Source organism: Emydura macquarii, unplaced genomic scaffold (genome assembly GCF_026122565.2).
Source record: "Emydura macquarii macquarii isolate MOO-44397 ecotype Brisbane River unplaced genomic scaffold, CSIRO-AGI_Emac_v2 contig_6, whole genome shotgun sequence".
Classification (NCBI taxonomy): Eukaryota; Metazoa; Chordata; order Testudines; family Chelidae; genus Emydura; species Emydura macquarii.
Genome location: NW_027130143.1, coordinates 1,125,213 through 1,141,023, shown reverse-complemented (window position 1 = coordinate 1,141,023; position 15,811 = coordinate 1,125,213). Strand labels below are relative to the sequence as shown.

General features: G+C 46.0%; 1 protein-coding gene across 2 annotated transcripts in view; it reads left to right on the top strand.

The window, feature by feature from the left end:
* Window positions 1-15,811, top strand: part of HCLS1 (hematopoietic cell-specific Lyn substrate 1) — a 54,113-nt gene that overhangs the window by 23,159 nt on the left and 15,143 nt on the right. For both annotated transcript variants that reach the window (XM_067557989.1, XM_067558614.1), the window contains exons 4-8: window positions 7,571-7,700; window positions 11,297-11,407; window positions 12,806-12,860; window positions 13,283-13,393; window positions 14,350-14,460. In XM_067557989.1, coding sequence (XP_067414090.1) covers window positions 7,571-7,700; window positions 11,297-11,407; window positions 12,806-12,860; window positions 13,283-13,393; window positions 14,350-14,460 — 518 coding nt within the window. The remainder of the gene's footprint in view (window positions 1-7,570; window positions 7,701-11,296; window positions 11,408-12,805; window positions 12,861-13,282; window positions 13,394-14,349; window positions 14,461-15,811) is intronic.

Sequence of the window (15,811 nt, the reverse complement as noted above, 5' to 3'; positions counted from 1 at the left end):
ACTCTCCACGGTCTGTTTTGGTCACACATGTTCTGGGTGCAGAATTTCATTTTTTTTTTTTTTTTTTTTTTTTAAACAACTGTATCTGAAGTTGTCCATCCATTTTCTCCATGCAATTTGACTTGAACACAGTCACCAGGTTCTAGACCTGGCAGTTCTCTAGCTGAGTGATGGCTGTTGTAAAAGTGTTCATAAGCTCTTCTAGCCAGTTTGGCTACTCCCTTCATGTCTGGCCATTTTGGAAATAGGTTCTTTTCCCAAGTTGGAACAGTAGTTCTGAGCATGGCTGTCAAGCGATTAAAAAAATTAATTGTGATTCATCGCAATTTTAATCGCACTGTTAAACAATAGAATACCATTTATTTAAATATTTTTGCATGTTTTCTATATTTTCAAATATATTCATTTCAATGACAGTACGGAAGACAGTATAGAGTGCTCACTTTATATTAGTATTTTATTACAAATATTTGCACTGTAAAAAAGATTAACAAAAGAAATAGTGTTTCAGTTCACCTCATAGAAGGACTGTAGTGCAGTCGCTTTATCATGAATGCTGAACTTACAAACGTAGAGCTATTATTATTTTTATATAGCTCCCGTTCGCTGAGTGAGCCCTTGTTTGCAAGGGAGGGTAAATTTTTACCTCAGGGACCCAACATGCGGCAGGGGAGGAGAGTCTGAGCTCACCAGGCCTCTGTTCTCTATGGCAGTGTTTCTCAAACTTTTTGTGCTGGCAACTCCATTTGGACTTAAACAAAAATTGTGACCCCTCCCCACTCAAAACAATTATGACCCTCTGCCTTCAGTTCCAGGGGGCATCAGGCTCAGGGCACAGGCTTCAGCCTGGGGCCCTGAGCTTTAGCCCGGCTGGGAGCTCTGGGCTTCATCCCCACTTGGGGTGGGGGCTTCAGCCCCGCCCGGTGCTCCAACCCCCTGCCACACATGGAGCTCCAGGCTGGAGCATCAGCCCCCATGCTGCCAGTGCCTCCCTCCCCACACAGAAGTATGCAGTTAACACATTAAAAAATTCGTTTTGTTTTCAGTTAATCACAGGCATTAACTGTGGTTAATTGATAGTCCTAGTTCTGAGTTGTCTTCCCATCAGGAGTTGTAGTGGACTATATCCAGAAGCCGTTATTGGTGTTGATCTGTAACTCAAAAGAGCAAGGAATGGATCTTCCTGCTGTAGGGTTTTCTTGGCTGTCTGTACAGCTCTGTCTCTCCATTCACTTGTGGGTAATGTAGGCTGCTAGTAATGTGATCAAAACATATTTCGTTCAGAAGGACTTAAATTCTGCTGCAGTGGATTGTGATCTGTTGTCCGTCACTGTTTGTTCTGGAATATCGAATTGTGCAAAATGCATGTCAGTTTCTCTGTAACAATGCAACGTTATTTTTTTAAGTACGTTATTTCTAGACACCTGGAAAAATAGTCCACAATGATCAGGTAATGATGTCCACTAAATTTGCATAAATCTGAAGCTAGTCTCTTCCAAGCCACCCTGCGGAGAAACCTCATTTCCACCGCTTCTACCCGTGATCTTGTCCTTTCAGCCAGTACCCAAAGTTCATGACCATAGGTGAAGATGGGAACATAGATTGACCTGTAAATGGAGAGCTTTGTCCAAAAACTCAGCTCCTGCTTCATCCCCATGGATCGGTACAGTGCCTGCATCACTGCACCACCACACCAAGCTATCGGTTGATCTCACGCTCCCACGTCCATCGCTTGTGAACAAGACCCCTAGATACTTAAATTCTTCCACTAAGGGCAACTGCTTCCCCTTCACCTGGAGAGAACACTCTACTTTCTTCCGGGAAAGACCCATAACTTCTGATTTGGAGGTGCTGATTCTCATCCCAGCCACATCACATTCGGCAGTGAAGTGTTTGCATGCACATCGAAGATCGCAGTCTGAAGTAGCAAGAAAGACAACAGCATCTGCAAAAAGCAGAGATGCCACCTCCAATTGCCCATACCAGATACACTTCCCAACTTGGCTGCACCTTGATATCCTATCCAAGAAGATCACAAACAGGAGGAGGAGACCCCTCGAGTATCTGTAAGAGACCAAAGAGTATGCAAGGTCTTGGGAAAAAAATTGAAAGAGAAAGTAGTTAAGGACATATAGAGGTTAACAGTAATTGGGATAAATTACAACATGGCTTTACAAAAGGTAGAGTGTGCCAGACCAACCTGATCTCCTTTTTTGAGAAGCTTACAGATTTTTTAGACAAAGGGAATGCAGTGGATCTAATTTACCTAGATTTCAGTAAGGCATTTGATACGGTTCCACACTGGGAGTTATTAGGTTTTCCATTCCACGGATCATCCTAGTAGCCCTTCTCTGCACCTGTTCCAGTTTGAATTCATCCTTCTTAAACATGGGGGACCGGAACTGCACACAGTATTCCAGATGAAGTCTCACCAGCGCCTTGTATAACGGTACTAATACCTCTCTATCTCTACTGGAAATACCTCATCTGATGCATCCAAGGACCACATTAGCATTTTTTTTCATGGCCACAGCACATTGGCAGCTCATAATCATCCTGTGATCAATCAATACACCCAGGTCCTTCTCCTCCTCTGTCACTTCCAACTGATGCGTCCCCAGCTTATAGCAGAAATTCTTGTTATTGGTCCCTAAATGCATGACCGTGCACTTTCCACTATTAAATTTCATCCTATTTCTATTACTCAAGTTTACAAGGTCATCCAGATCTGTATGATATCCTGATCCTTCTCTGTATTGGCAATCCCTCTCAACTTTGTTTCATGTGTATATCATATGATATATATAGATATGATAAATACCAGGGAGGGAGAGGAATTATTTAAATTCAGTGCCAAAGTGGACACAAGAATTAATGGATATAAACTGACCATCAGGAAGTTTAGCTTTGAAATTAAATGCAGGTTTCTAACCACCGGAGGAGTGAAGTTCTGGAATAGCCTTCCAAGGGGAGCAGTGGGGGCAAAAAAGCTAGCTGGCTTCAAAACTGAGCTTGATACATTTATGGAGGGGATGATATGATGGGACAGCCTAGTTTGGCAATTGATTGATTTTTGACTACTGGTGGTAGATATGCCAATGGCCTGTGGAGGGATGTTAGATGGGTTGGTTCTGAGTTATTACAGAGAATTCTTTCTTGGGTGTCTGGCTAGTGAATCTTGCCCACATGCTCAGGATTTAACTGATCACCATATTTGGGGTCAGGAAGGAATTTTCCTCCAGGGTAGATTGGCAAAGGCTCTGGGCGGGTTTCGCCCTCCTCTGTAGCATGGGGCTTGGCTCACTTGCTGATGGGTACCTTAAAGTCTTTAAACCATGATTGAGGACTTTAATAACTCAGTCATAGGTTAGAGGTTTATTACAGGAATGGGTGGGTGAGGTTCTATGGCTTGCGTTGTGCTGATGGTCAGACTAGATGATCATATTGGTCCCTTCTGACCTTTGAGTCTATGAGCTGCTCCATTGTTCCCCATCCAGGACAGAAACTGCATTGTTCCTCCTGAATCTGAGGTTCATCTAACAGGCGTAGCCTCTTCTCCAGCACCCTGGCATAGGTTTTGACAGGAAGGCTGGGAAGTGTGATTACCCCTGTAGTTGGAACACACCCTCTGGTCTCCTTCCTTAAAGATCAGGACGACCACCTCAGTTTGCCAATCCCAAGGTACTGCACCCACTTTCCATGCAACATTAAAGAAGTATGTTAACCACAACACCCAGCTTTGTCCAGTGATTTCAACATCTCCATACAAATCTCATCCACCCCTGCTGCCTTACCGCTGAGAAGGTACTTGATTCCTGTAGTGACCTCATCAGGAGAAATAGATCCAATCCCACCGGGGAGTTCTGACACTGCCTCCTGAAAGGAGGGTGTGTCCACCAGGTTGAGGAGTTCCTCAAAGTGCTCCTTCCACCTCTCAAAAATCTTCTCAGTCACAGTCAGTGTTTCATCACCCTTGCTGAGAACAGTCTGGGCAACATCCCACCAGCCCCTCCTATGCAATTGAGTTAAATCACAGGAACCTTAGCAATAGACATTGGCATCTCAGAAGTGCTTGATCCGTTGATGAGAATTACAAGTGATGTCTGGTCTGTTATCAGTGTAAATGAATCCAGTCCACACTGATATCTGTACAAGTTCTCACATGCCCATACACTTGCCCAGCACTCCTTGCCAATCTGTGCAGATCATTTCTCTGCTTCTGTGAGTGTGGGAGAGCAAAATGCAACTGGCTTCTACTGCAAGCCATGGTGTTGCAACAATGCATCACCTATGCCATTAATGCTTGTATCTGCACTGATCGTTGTGGGTTTGTTCATGTCATGGGTATTGAGAACTGGAGCTGCTGAGCTCATTTCTTTTACCGTTTTCAAGGCAATTTCTTCATTTGCTCCCCATAACTAAGATGTGTTGGACGTTAGTAATTCATTCAGTAGTTTTGGCACTATAGCGAGGTCTTGAAGATATCGACCGAAGTCATATATATATATATATATATATATATATATATATATATATATATATATCCCCAGTATACATCTCAATTCTGGTGCATTCAGTTCTCAAATTGCTTTTACTTTCTCAGAGCTAGGCCTGATTCCATCTTTGTTTATTGTCGGTCCCCAAACTCAATTTGGGGTAAGTGGAAAACATATTTTTTTTTGTTTAGCTTCAGCCCAGACTGACTGATTAGGCTTAGAACTTGGTTGGTTGAGGGTTTTGTTGTGTTCTTCCATTAAAGGTCCCACATATCAGAATATAATCCATGAAAACTACAACTCCATTTGTGTTCGTTAACAGTTCTGCCATCTTTCTTTGGAAAATTTCGGGTGCAATGGTAATCCCAAAAGGTAATTGTTGAAAGCAAAATCTCCCAAAAGTTTTGACAAACGTAGTCAGGTTAGCACTTTCTTTGGCTAATGGAATTTGCCAGAATCTGTGTGAAGTATCCTGCTTGGAGTATAGTGTAGCTCTTTTCATTTTGAGGAGGAAGTCTTCCAGTGTTGGGAGAATATATTGTTCTCTGACAGCTGCTTCACTGAGACTTTTAAGTTCCACACATATCTGTATTTTTCCATTTTTCTTTATAACTGTTGGCTCAGATATATTGTCCATTAAACCATCCACTCCATTCTGTTTAACTCAGTTTCCACTTTATGAAGTAAGGGGATAGGAATGCCGTGAGATGTATGTACACTATATAGTTCAGCATTGTCTCTTAAGGTGATTTGTATTGGCTTCCCTTCCAAAATCCAATATCACTCAATATTCCATCAATTTCTTACACCTTTCTCACTGCCACACTGCAGCTGAGAAGGCTGTTGGTCTGTTGACCTTTGATCACATAAACTCTGAATGCAAAGCTTTTGTCTTTGAAAGTTGTTTCTCTGGGGAACTGGCCTAAATTCGGAATACCTCCAGGGCTAATCACAGATGTGTCAGGTGACTTCAGCTCTGGTAGGGGTTGAAGGTGACTGTAAGTCCCTTTTGAGAAGACTGTGTCAATTTTAAAGTCAATAGTTTTGCCATGAATATTCAATTTCACTCTCCAGGCAGGCTCTGTGTCATCACAAGTGACAGATCCCAGAAACAATGGTGCTTAATTATCTGTAGTATCAGTCAACTTCCTGACTTCTTGGGTGCAAGATATTTCCTGCATTTATTACACCATGTGCCTCTGGCTGGACATGGATCATCTCTTGGGATATGATTTTTTCCACTCCTTGTGCATGTAGGCTGGAATTTGTCCCTCTTACCCTGGGAGCATTCTCTCCGGATGTGCAATTATAGAAAACAGGAAATTGATTAAGTCATGGTCAGTGTAGTTTTATGATACAAGAAGTGATTCTGAATTAACAATCAATATCAAAATACAATATGTTTTATTTCTACCCAATATCACAGATATTTTCATTTATTTACGAGTAGTGTTAAAATTGTACATTTTTTATCGACTGTCCGTAAATGTAATGCTGGTTGGCAATTTGCTTTAGGGGTTTTATGATAATGACTTTTAACACTCAAGTGTCTGTTTATAATTTCTAAGCTAGTTTCAAGTTTTTCAAGTTTGTCAGATTGTGCTAGGTTTTGCTGTTTGACCAGCTCAGAATGCTTTGCTGTATGTATAGTCAGGGCTAGAGTTAAATCTCTCTTCAGTTGTAGCTGCTGTGAAAAGTTTTTATCTATTATTCCAATAACCAACCTGTCTCTGATATTTTCATATTTTGCATTCCCAACAATCAGTTTTCAGCCAATGTACGTATGCAGAGCTCATATAAAACATTCTACATTTCCTCCTGGTTCTCGAATTCTCTGGTGAAAACTCGCTTTTTCATAAACCACATTTATCTGAGGTACAAAATATGCTTCAAACATAGCCAGAACCCTTTCATAGTCATCTTTGTGACTATCTTCTGTAAAGACAAAGGATTTAAAGATATGCTCTGCTTGTTTCCCCATAGCATGAATTAAAGACGATACCTGTATATCATCAATTTCCTTATGAAGCTCGGTAACAATGCAAAATCTTGCAAAATATTGTTTCCAGTCTGTCCATTCTGAAGGTTTGTCAAAGCTGAAGATCTCCAGGGCATTGAAGAGTGGCATGTGGATGAGATCCTGCATCCTTTGGTCCTTCCGTTTTTGTTCTTAGTTTACTCCTGACGCCATGTCGTGTCCCTGTACCAGATATGGACTGGCTATAGAGCATGGTTGAGTTTCGTTTAAATAAGGAGCTTTATGCACAGTGACACCTGTTGACTGAACAGTATAATACAGTTTAGCATTCCATTCCAAGGACTGCCCCCGTCCTATCACGAGGGTGTTCACTCTGAAACCACTTCCCTGCTGCTGATCATGATAACACAGTGACCAGTGAATGTGCTTACCCCACTATTCCAGAACATCTCCCGCTCCTACTTGGTGCCAAACCCAAACTTCCTCATATACAGCTGACCCAAGCTGCAGCTTCCCCAGTGACTTCTTTAGTGCTGCACTGCATTGCCAGTGCAAAAATCTACAGCGTGTAGAAAATGGAATTTGTAGGGAAGTGTAACTAAACAATGTAATAGTGCAGAAGAGGAAGGGGAGCACCATGTTGAATGGACTGTTCATTTTCACATCCAGATCTCCAAAGTTTCATTACATCAGGTTGCTGTGCTGAGGCTGCAGAGTTCAGGTCTGCCTCCCTGTGAAGCACCAGTGCCTTGGCTAGATGAGGTGGCAGCTGGCTGTGAAGTGTGCTGATGGGTCTGAATGGGCAATGCCATAGGCCTAGTCTGTGTTTCATTTGCAAAAAGTGAGGCTGAATGCAGATTAAACTGAACACATGGATTTATTAAACCCTGTGGCTGAGATGTTTCCACCCTAACTCTTTACATTCCCTGTTCCACTGGTGTCCTGTTAATAACAGTCCTTCCAGGGAAAATGGGCCCTCTGACTCCAGTTCCATTAGTCATGCTCCAGTCTGTAATGGAGTATAATGACTGTTGGGTTGGATCAAGTCTCTGAGCAATTTTGTGGCAATTTGCCTTGACCCCTCATTTCTTCACAGCATCCACCAGCTGAGGAGCAAGGTGTCTGAGGAACATGAAGTCATCAAGAAGAAGGAGCTGGAGACTGGGCCCAAGGCTTCTTATGGCTACGGGGGCAAATTTGGAACTGAGCGGGACCGAATGGATAAGGTAAAAACGGCTGGGCCTTGTCTGAGCTCTGCAGAGAGTCGCTGTCCCAGCAGTGGAGGTAGGGAGGGGGGTGGGAGGCAGATCTGTTTGACTGACTGGTTGATCCCTGACAGGGGGAGAGAAGCAGAGACTTACAGAAGTTAGAAGTGGAATAGGTCTATAAAGTCCCCTCCATCTCCCTCCCCAGGGGCCAGAGCAGAATTATTCCTAATGAACAGTTAATAGAGCTTTGTCCAATCTAACTTTAAATGTCCCAAGTGATGAAACCCCCAACCTTTCTCCAGAGAGGCTGATTCCCAGCCAGATCCATCTCCCTGATAGGGAATGTTTAACAACATAAAAATGGCCATAATGGGTCAGACCAATGGTCCATCTAGCCCAGTGTCTTTTCTGCCAACAATGGCCAATGCCAGGTGCTTCAGAGAGAATGAATAGAACAGGCAATCATCAAGTGATCCATCCCCTGTCACCCATTCCCAGCTTCTGGCAGAGCTAGGAACACTTCAGAGCATGGTTTTGCATCCCTGGCCTTCCTGGCTAATAGCCATTGATGGACCGAGCCTGCATGAACTTATCTAGCTTTTTTATGAACCCAGTTATAGTCTCAGCCTTCACAACATCCTCTCACAGAGTTCTACAGGTTGTCCTGTGCACTGTGTGAAGAAACACTTCCTTTTGTTGATTTTAAACCTGCTGTGTATTAATTTCATGTGGTGACTCCTAGGTTCTGTGTTTATGAGAAGGAGTAAATAACACTTCCTTATTTACTTTCTCCACACCAGTCATGATTTTATAGACCTCTACCATATTCCCTCCTTAGAGGTCTCTTTTCCAAGCTGCAAAGACTCAGGCTGTTCCATATCTCTAATCATTTTAGTTGCCCTTTTCTGTACCTTTTCCAGTTCCAATATATCTTTTTTGAGATGAGGAAACCAGATCAGCACACAGTATTCAAGATGTGGGTGTACCATGGATTTATAAAGAGGCAATATGGTATTTTCTGTCTTAATTTCTATCCCTTTCCTAATGATTCCGAACATTCTGTTAGCTTTCTTTGACTGCCGCTACACATTGAGTGGATGTTTTCAGAGAACCATAGACAGTGACTCCAAGATCTCTTTCTTAAGTGGTAACAGCTAATTTAGACTCCATCATTTTATATGTATAGTTGGGATTATGTTTTCCAGTGTGTATTATTTTGCATTTATCAACATTGAATTTCATCTGCCATTTTGTTGCCCAATCACTCAGCTTTGTGAGATCCCTGTAACTCTTTGCAGTCTGCTTTGGACTTAACTATCTTGAGTAGTTTTCTATCATCTGCAGATTTTGCCACCTCACTGTTTACCCCTGTCTCCATATCATTTATGAATATATTGAACAGTACTGGTCCCAGTTCAGACCCTTGGAGGACACCACTATTTACCAGTCTCCATTCTGAAAACTGACCATTTATTCCTGCCCTTTGTTTCCTATATTTGAACCAGGAGAGGACCTTCCCTCTTATCCCATGACAGCTTACTTTGCTTAAGAGCCTTTGGTGAGGGACCTTGTCAAATGCTTTCTGAAAATCTAAGCATACTATGTCCACTGGATCATAGAATCATAGAATATTAGAGTTGGAAGGGACCTCAGGAGGTCATCTAGTCCAACCCCCTGCTCAAAGCAGGACTAACTTCAGCTATATCATCCCAACCAGGGCTTTGTCAAGCCTCAGCTTAAAAACCTCTAAGGATGGAGATTCCACCACCTCCCTAGGTAACCTGTTCCAGTGCTTCACCACCCTCCTAGTAAAAAACTTTTTCCTAATGTCCAACTTAGACCTCCCGCCCTGCAACTTGAGACCATTGCTCCTTGTTCTGTCATCTGCCACCACCGAGAACAGCCTAGCCCCATCCTCCCTGGAACCCCCTTTCAGGTAGTTAAAGGCCACTATCAAATCCCCCCTCACTCTTCTCTTTTGCAGACTAAACAAGCCCAGTTCCCTCAGCCTCTCCTCATAAGTCCTGTGCTCCAGCCCCCTAATCATTTTTGTTGCCCTCCGCTGCACTCTCTCCAACTTGTCCACATCCTTTTTGTAGTGGGGGGCCCAAAACTGGACACAATATTCTAAATGCGGCCTCACCAATGCCGAATAGAGGGGAATAATCACTTCCCGTGACCTGCTGGCAATGCCCCTCCTAATGCAGCCCAATATGCCATTAGCCTTCTTGACAACCAGGGCACACTGCTGACATATCCAGCTTTTTATCCACTGTTACCCCCAGGTCCTTTTCTGCAGAGCTGCTGCCCAGCTCGTCGGTCCCCAGTCTATAGCTGTGCATGGGATTCTTCCTTCCTAAGTGGAGGACTCTGCACTTGTCCTTGTTGAACCTCATTAGATTTCTTTTGGCCCAATCCTCCAGTTTGTTTAGGTCACTCTGTATCCTATCCCTACCCTCCAGGGTATCTACCACTCCCCCCAGCTTAGTGTCGTCCGCAAACTTGCTGAGGGTGCAATCTACCCCATCCTCCAGATCATTAATAAAGATGTTGAACAAAATCACCCTTCTCCACATGCTTGTTGACCCCCGAAGAATTCTGGTGGATTGGTGAGGCATGATTTCCCCTTACAAAAACCATGTTGACTCTTCCCCCAACAAATCATGTTCATCTGTGTGTCTGATAATTATGTTCTTTCCCCACTATTTCAAGATTTATTAAAAATTAACATCCCTTTCATTACTAATGGAGTGGAAAACACTTCATCAGCCTCATATGATTCAAATACATCATTCTGCTTCTTTCTAAATATAGAAGAGAAATATTTATTGGACGTTTCTGTCTTTTCTGCATCATTATTAACAATTTTACCACCTCCATCTAGTAATGGATCTATACCATTGCTAGGATTTCTTTTGTTCCCAATATACTTTTTCTTAAACTCTTCTCACTGTCCTTAGCCTTGCCAGCTATGGATTTTTCCCTGTCTTCAGCTTCCCAATTTTCAGTCAATTTTCTACACATCATAACTTTTCATTTAAATTGATTGGTGTCTATTCCCCCCTTTTTCCAATTGTTATATGTTGCTTTTTTAGTTCTAATTGCTGCCTTCAACTCACCACTGAACCAGGATTAACCTTTAGCCAAAGTTATCCACTTTCTTGATGAATCATGTTGTTTTGACCATCTAATAAAATCTTCTTAAAGAACACCCAACTTTCATTCTCATTCTTCTATCTACATTTTCCCTCCCAATCAGTTTCCTCAGCTTTGGGCAATTAGCCCTTGGGAAGCACTAATTATATATACTATTGGTTGGGACTGTCCTCTGTTTGCCTATATTGAATGTAACGTCATGAGCCCAATGTGGGATGACTCTGGGGATGTTGCTGTGAGCTCAGCCAAGTGTGTCTCAGAGCTGAGCCAGAGTTCAAGCAAAAGGGTGTGTGAGGTGGTGGGACAAAAATAGCAGTGCGGTATGTTCTATTTGTTCCTCTGTCCATGTGTATGTCCCGACTACTAGACCAGAGTGCGGTTGTGGCTGACTCTGTCTGTGTGTATGTCCTCTCTGCTGGAAGTGGTGGTGCCTGATGCTGTTCGTTTTGATTTCCTAGAGTGCTCTGGGCCATGAGTTTGTAGCTGATGTTGAGAAGCATTCATCTCAGACAGATGCAGCCAAAGGCTTTGGGGGGAAATATGGAGTCCAGAAGGACCGAATCGACAAGGTAGGTTGGCTGCAGTGGTAGATGGTAGAGCCCTGCAGTGGGACTGGGATCCCATGGGTCCCACAAGACCATAATCCCAGGAGCGGGTAAAATGTAGTTTGTTGCGGGCAGGATTGGGTGGGCAAAAAAACCAACCTGCTGTTATTTTCAGGAAAACACTAAATCTCTTGTCAGCTTGTTATAAACAGAATTTCAGCAATGTAAAGCACATTTTCTTTTTTGAAAATAAAGGTTTTAATACTTACATTTGAGTGAGGGCTAGAAAGAGATTTGATGTCTATTATAAGAGGTGTTTAATTTTTTGTACACGTTTTAAACAAGTTTAACAAGGGCCCAGGATTGCTGCATGCTTTTGGTGCTCTCAACCACTGCTGACAACTCACTCCTCTGACACAATGCAGTTGCCTTCTCTTCTGAGGTGTGCAAGAACCCAGGCCTTACCTGACCACCCTGCCCCACATCGCAGCAGAGCTCTGCTGGCATATCAGATGTCAAACCGACACCTGCCACTAAATCCACACAGTGTTTTTAAAACAAATGCTTGTGGCTACATGCAATTTGTTTCACCCATGGAGCTACGCAAAACATGGCAGCTCTGCACCCGGCATGTGTCACGTGCCTGTTGGCTGGATGCCTGACGTGTGCATGCATGTAACTGACATCGCAGAGTGGTGGCAGGCCGGTCTCTCGGCTCAGCCACTGTCCTCTGCTGGGGGGGAGGGGAGCATTGTCATCTTGGCTTCACTTCTTTGCATCTCTGCAGAGACTGTCATGGGGGAAAAGGCTCTGTGATGTGGAGCCCTCCCAGGACAGCGCCGGCCATCCCAGGCAGCACTGTGTGTGCGGCTTGCATTTCAGTTGTGGTGTCTCTGTGCACAGGGAGCCCTGGTGCTGCCCTGACAAGCGTGCAGACCCTCATGTCCGGCAAGGGTGAGCTAGACTCCCCGGGTTATGCCATGGTTGCTGCTGCTCTCATGGGATTGCAGGAGGAGAATGCACTGGCCTTTCGGAGTTGTGTGGCAGTATGGGGGAGGGCTTCTACTTATGGAGTGTGTGGGGACACAGGGTCTTATGGAGCGCCTCAGGGCCAGGGCGTCCTCCTTGGGGAGCCCGTGGAAGAACAGGCAGAGACAGCTGTGAGTGGCGCTGACAAACCAGAGATCAGGGCAGGGGTGGTGGCAGCACAGTAGGGGATGAGTGGGCAGGACCTTGCTAGAGCGGACCGGGCAAGAAGCCTGAGCTTGTTGAGGTTGGAAAACAGGAGCCTGGATTGGCTCGAAGCCTGTGACCCCAAGGTGGAAGGCTCTCTGGGCACAAATGCAGCTGCTCCGCAGGGAAAGCCGAGGGTGAAGGCACCCTGTCCCAAGGAAGCAACTGATGCTCTTCTTCCTCCTCCAGTCGGCGCTTGGCTTTGAGTACAAGGGCGAGGTGGAGAAGCACACATCCCAGAAAGGCAAGTCCAGTGAGAGCCATAGCCTCCCGCCTGGCTCCCCTCAGCCATCTGCTATTGCTCCCCGTGCCACATCCCCACTCACCCCAGCCTCCCCGCCGCCCCTCCCTTTCCCATTCTCCCTCATAACATCCCCTCACCCCATCCTCTGCCACAGGGCTCTCCTGTCCTCTGCCACTGCCTCACTCTTTCCCCTCTGCTCTCTTCCACTCCTCCCCTCTTCTACCACTCCCTGAACTGCCCTCCTTTCTCTCCTGCTTCCCTCACTCCCACTGCACCGCTCACCCCATCCTCCTCTGCTCCCTCCTTGCTTCAGCCCTTCTCCCCCACTGCCCTCTTGCTCTGCTTACGTCCCTGCTGCTACCCAGCCCCTCCCCAGTGGATTGGTGGGCAGCACTTATCTCTGCTGATGTGCTCTTTCCCAGATTACTCCAAGGGGTTCGGTGGCCGCTATGGGGTGGAAAAGGACAAGCTGGACAAAGCAGCCGTGGGGTTTGACTACAAGAGTCAGACGGAGAAACACGAGTCGCAGAAAGGTCAGGTCTGCAGTGTCCACCACGTGCCTGGCCTTTGCCAAACTAAAATAGCAGGGGCAGGAAGGGGCAGTGGAAGCCAGGGGAGTGCCTGAGTGGGCACTGCCCACAGCAGCGTAACTTTAAGAAGCCCCGCACGTTGTTGGGGAGCCCCATGCTGAGCCGAGCCAAGCCAAGCCGAGCAGGACCTGCCACTTCCAGAGGGCATCACTGCAGAAGGGGCCATGTGGGGCTTTGTATGAGTAGAGACCAGCTCAGGGTGTTCCAGGCCCAGGCAGAGCAGCCAGCCGCTTGTGGGGGGAGCGGGTGCATCTGGTGTCACTGGTGGGGTGGAGGGGATGAGAGGCAGCCTCGAGTGAGGTGGAGGAGACGAATTCCCTCTCAGTCAGCAAGAAAGGGGTAGAGCGGTGGTGGATAGCAGGCTTGTGTCTGAATGAAATGGAAAGCAAATTCCCACTTACCCCGGGGACCTGATGGGAAGGCAGGTCAATGAGGGAACAGTATGTGTGTGGGGCATGAATCCCCTCTCACCCCACAAGTGGTGGGTCTCTCTGGAGCAGGGCTGGGCTGTTGATGAGGGAACAGTGTCTGAAGGGGCAGGCCAGCCTTCCATATACCAGATCACTCCCCACACATACTGGGGGGGGGGCACAGTGAGCTGGATATGGCTTTTATTTTATCTCATTTAAGTCAATGAGGACAAAGTCAGTTACCTTTGGCCCCTGTGAACCCTGCCCTACCTTCCCACCAGCCTCCTGTGAGCCTGCCCCCATCCCCACCCTTGCCAATATCCCATGAATCCTACCGCAACCCCGCCCCCAGCCTCTAGCCCCAGGACTGGAGCTGCCTTCACTATAATTATCTGAGCCTGACTTCATGGACCTTCTCTGTTTGTTTGTCTCTCTGTGTTGCTGTCCCCCACTCCTGTGATCTGGGCCCCATCCCTTCCCCGGCTGCAGACTATGCCGTGGGCTTCGGTGGGAAGTTTGGGGTGCAGAAGGATCGTCAGGACAAATGTGCCCTCGGCTGGGAGCACCAGGAAGAGTTGAAGAGGCATGAGTCCCAGACAGGTGTGTGCTGCTGCCAGCTGGAAAGGTGTGTTCGTTTGGGCCAAGCTATGGGGCATTTGGCCCAGCTGAATCCCAGGGCTGACTGGTTACAGATGCACTGTGATACAGATATGGGAATGCTAAAAATTGAAGCACAAAAAGCAGGGCATTGTGGGTGTTCAAACTTCTGGAGCAGTAGGGTCAGGGAATAGAGCATGGGGGGCAGGCAGCAGCCAGAACAAGGATGGTGGTCTGGGGCCACCTGCTCAGTGTATCGGAGGGCAGAACATGGGAAGTGCTCACCTACAGCAATAAGGAATGGAGGTGGGGGGCTCAGTAACAGCTCAGCTCAGTAACAGTTGGAATATGGGCAGGGTGCCCCAATCGGGGGGGGGGAGGGGGATGGGCTATAGGGAGGGCACCTGGATTAATGCTACATTGCACAGATGGGGAATTCATTCTTGAGGATTCTATTCTGAAGAATAAACTCCCAAGCTCTAGGTTTAGACGTCTCCCCAGTGGCCACCTGCCATCTAACCCAGGCTCGCCGCTACTGCTGTGCCGCTGGCCACTTAGTAGTGCTACGGATGACATTTTCAGCATTGGCTGTCAGCAAATAGCCTTCCTGGTGAGCCCGTAGCATGAGACTACCCCGAGCAACAAAAATGCCATTACAGCCCCTGCTGCCATTGTGCAGGTTGTTCACAGATGGATGCAGACCCTGCACAAACACCTTTACCTTTGGCCTTGATGTGAAATTTGTGCTACGTTGAATTAGGCATAAAGGGGACATGGGCTATTTTGGTTCCTGACTGGAGGAATGTGTTACAATCAGGTTTGCAGCGTGAATATTTGTCCATGAACCTGAACTTGGCTTTGCTAGGTTATTCTGTGGTGTTGATTAAAATTTAGTATGTCAGGCACATTCCTGCCACATGCAGTGAGCAGACACTGGATGAGGCACAGTCAGGCAGTGATTCCAGGGAATATTTGTGGAGGATTTTTTTCCAGTGTTTTCCCAGCTCTAATGCAAAGTATCCACCATGCCTTTAGTTAAGATGAAATGACCAGAGTTGAACCCCCGGCCTCAGGAAGAAATATTGCTCATCCTTCTGGCCTGAGTTGTCCATTGTGGTGCTGGATGCAGAATGTGGGTTTGCTCTGTGATGGATACTTTGTGCTTTTCACAGGCGCATTCAGCACTGAATAGCTGACTAAATGGGCGATGCCTTTGAGTGGGCCAGTTCTGAAGGACAAATGGATTTGTCCCCTGGCGGTTGCCCTGGCGGTTCTTGTTTGTTCATTGGTTGCTAGAGTGGAGCAAAATCCTCCCTAATTTCTTTGGGTCCAGTCCTGCCGCCCATTACATGGG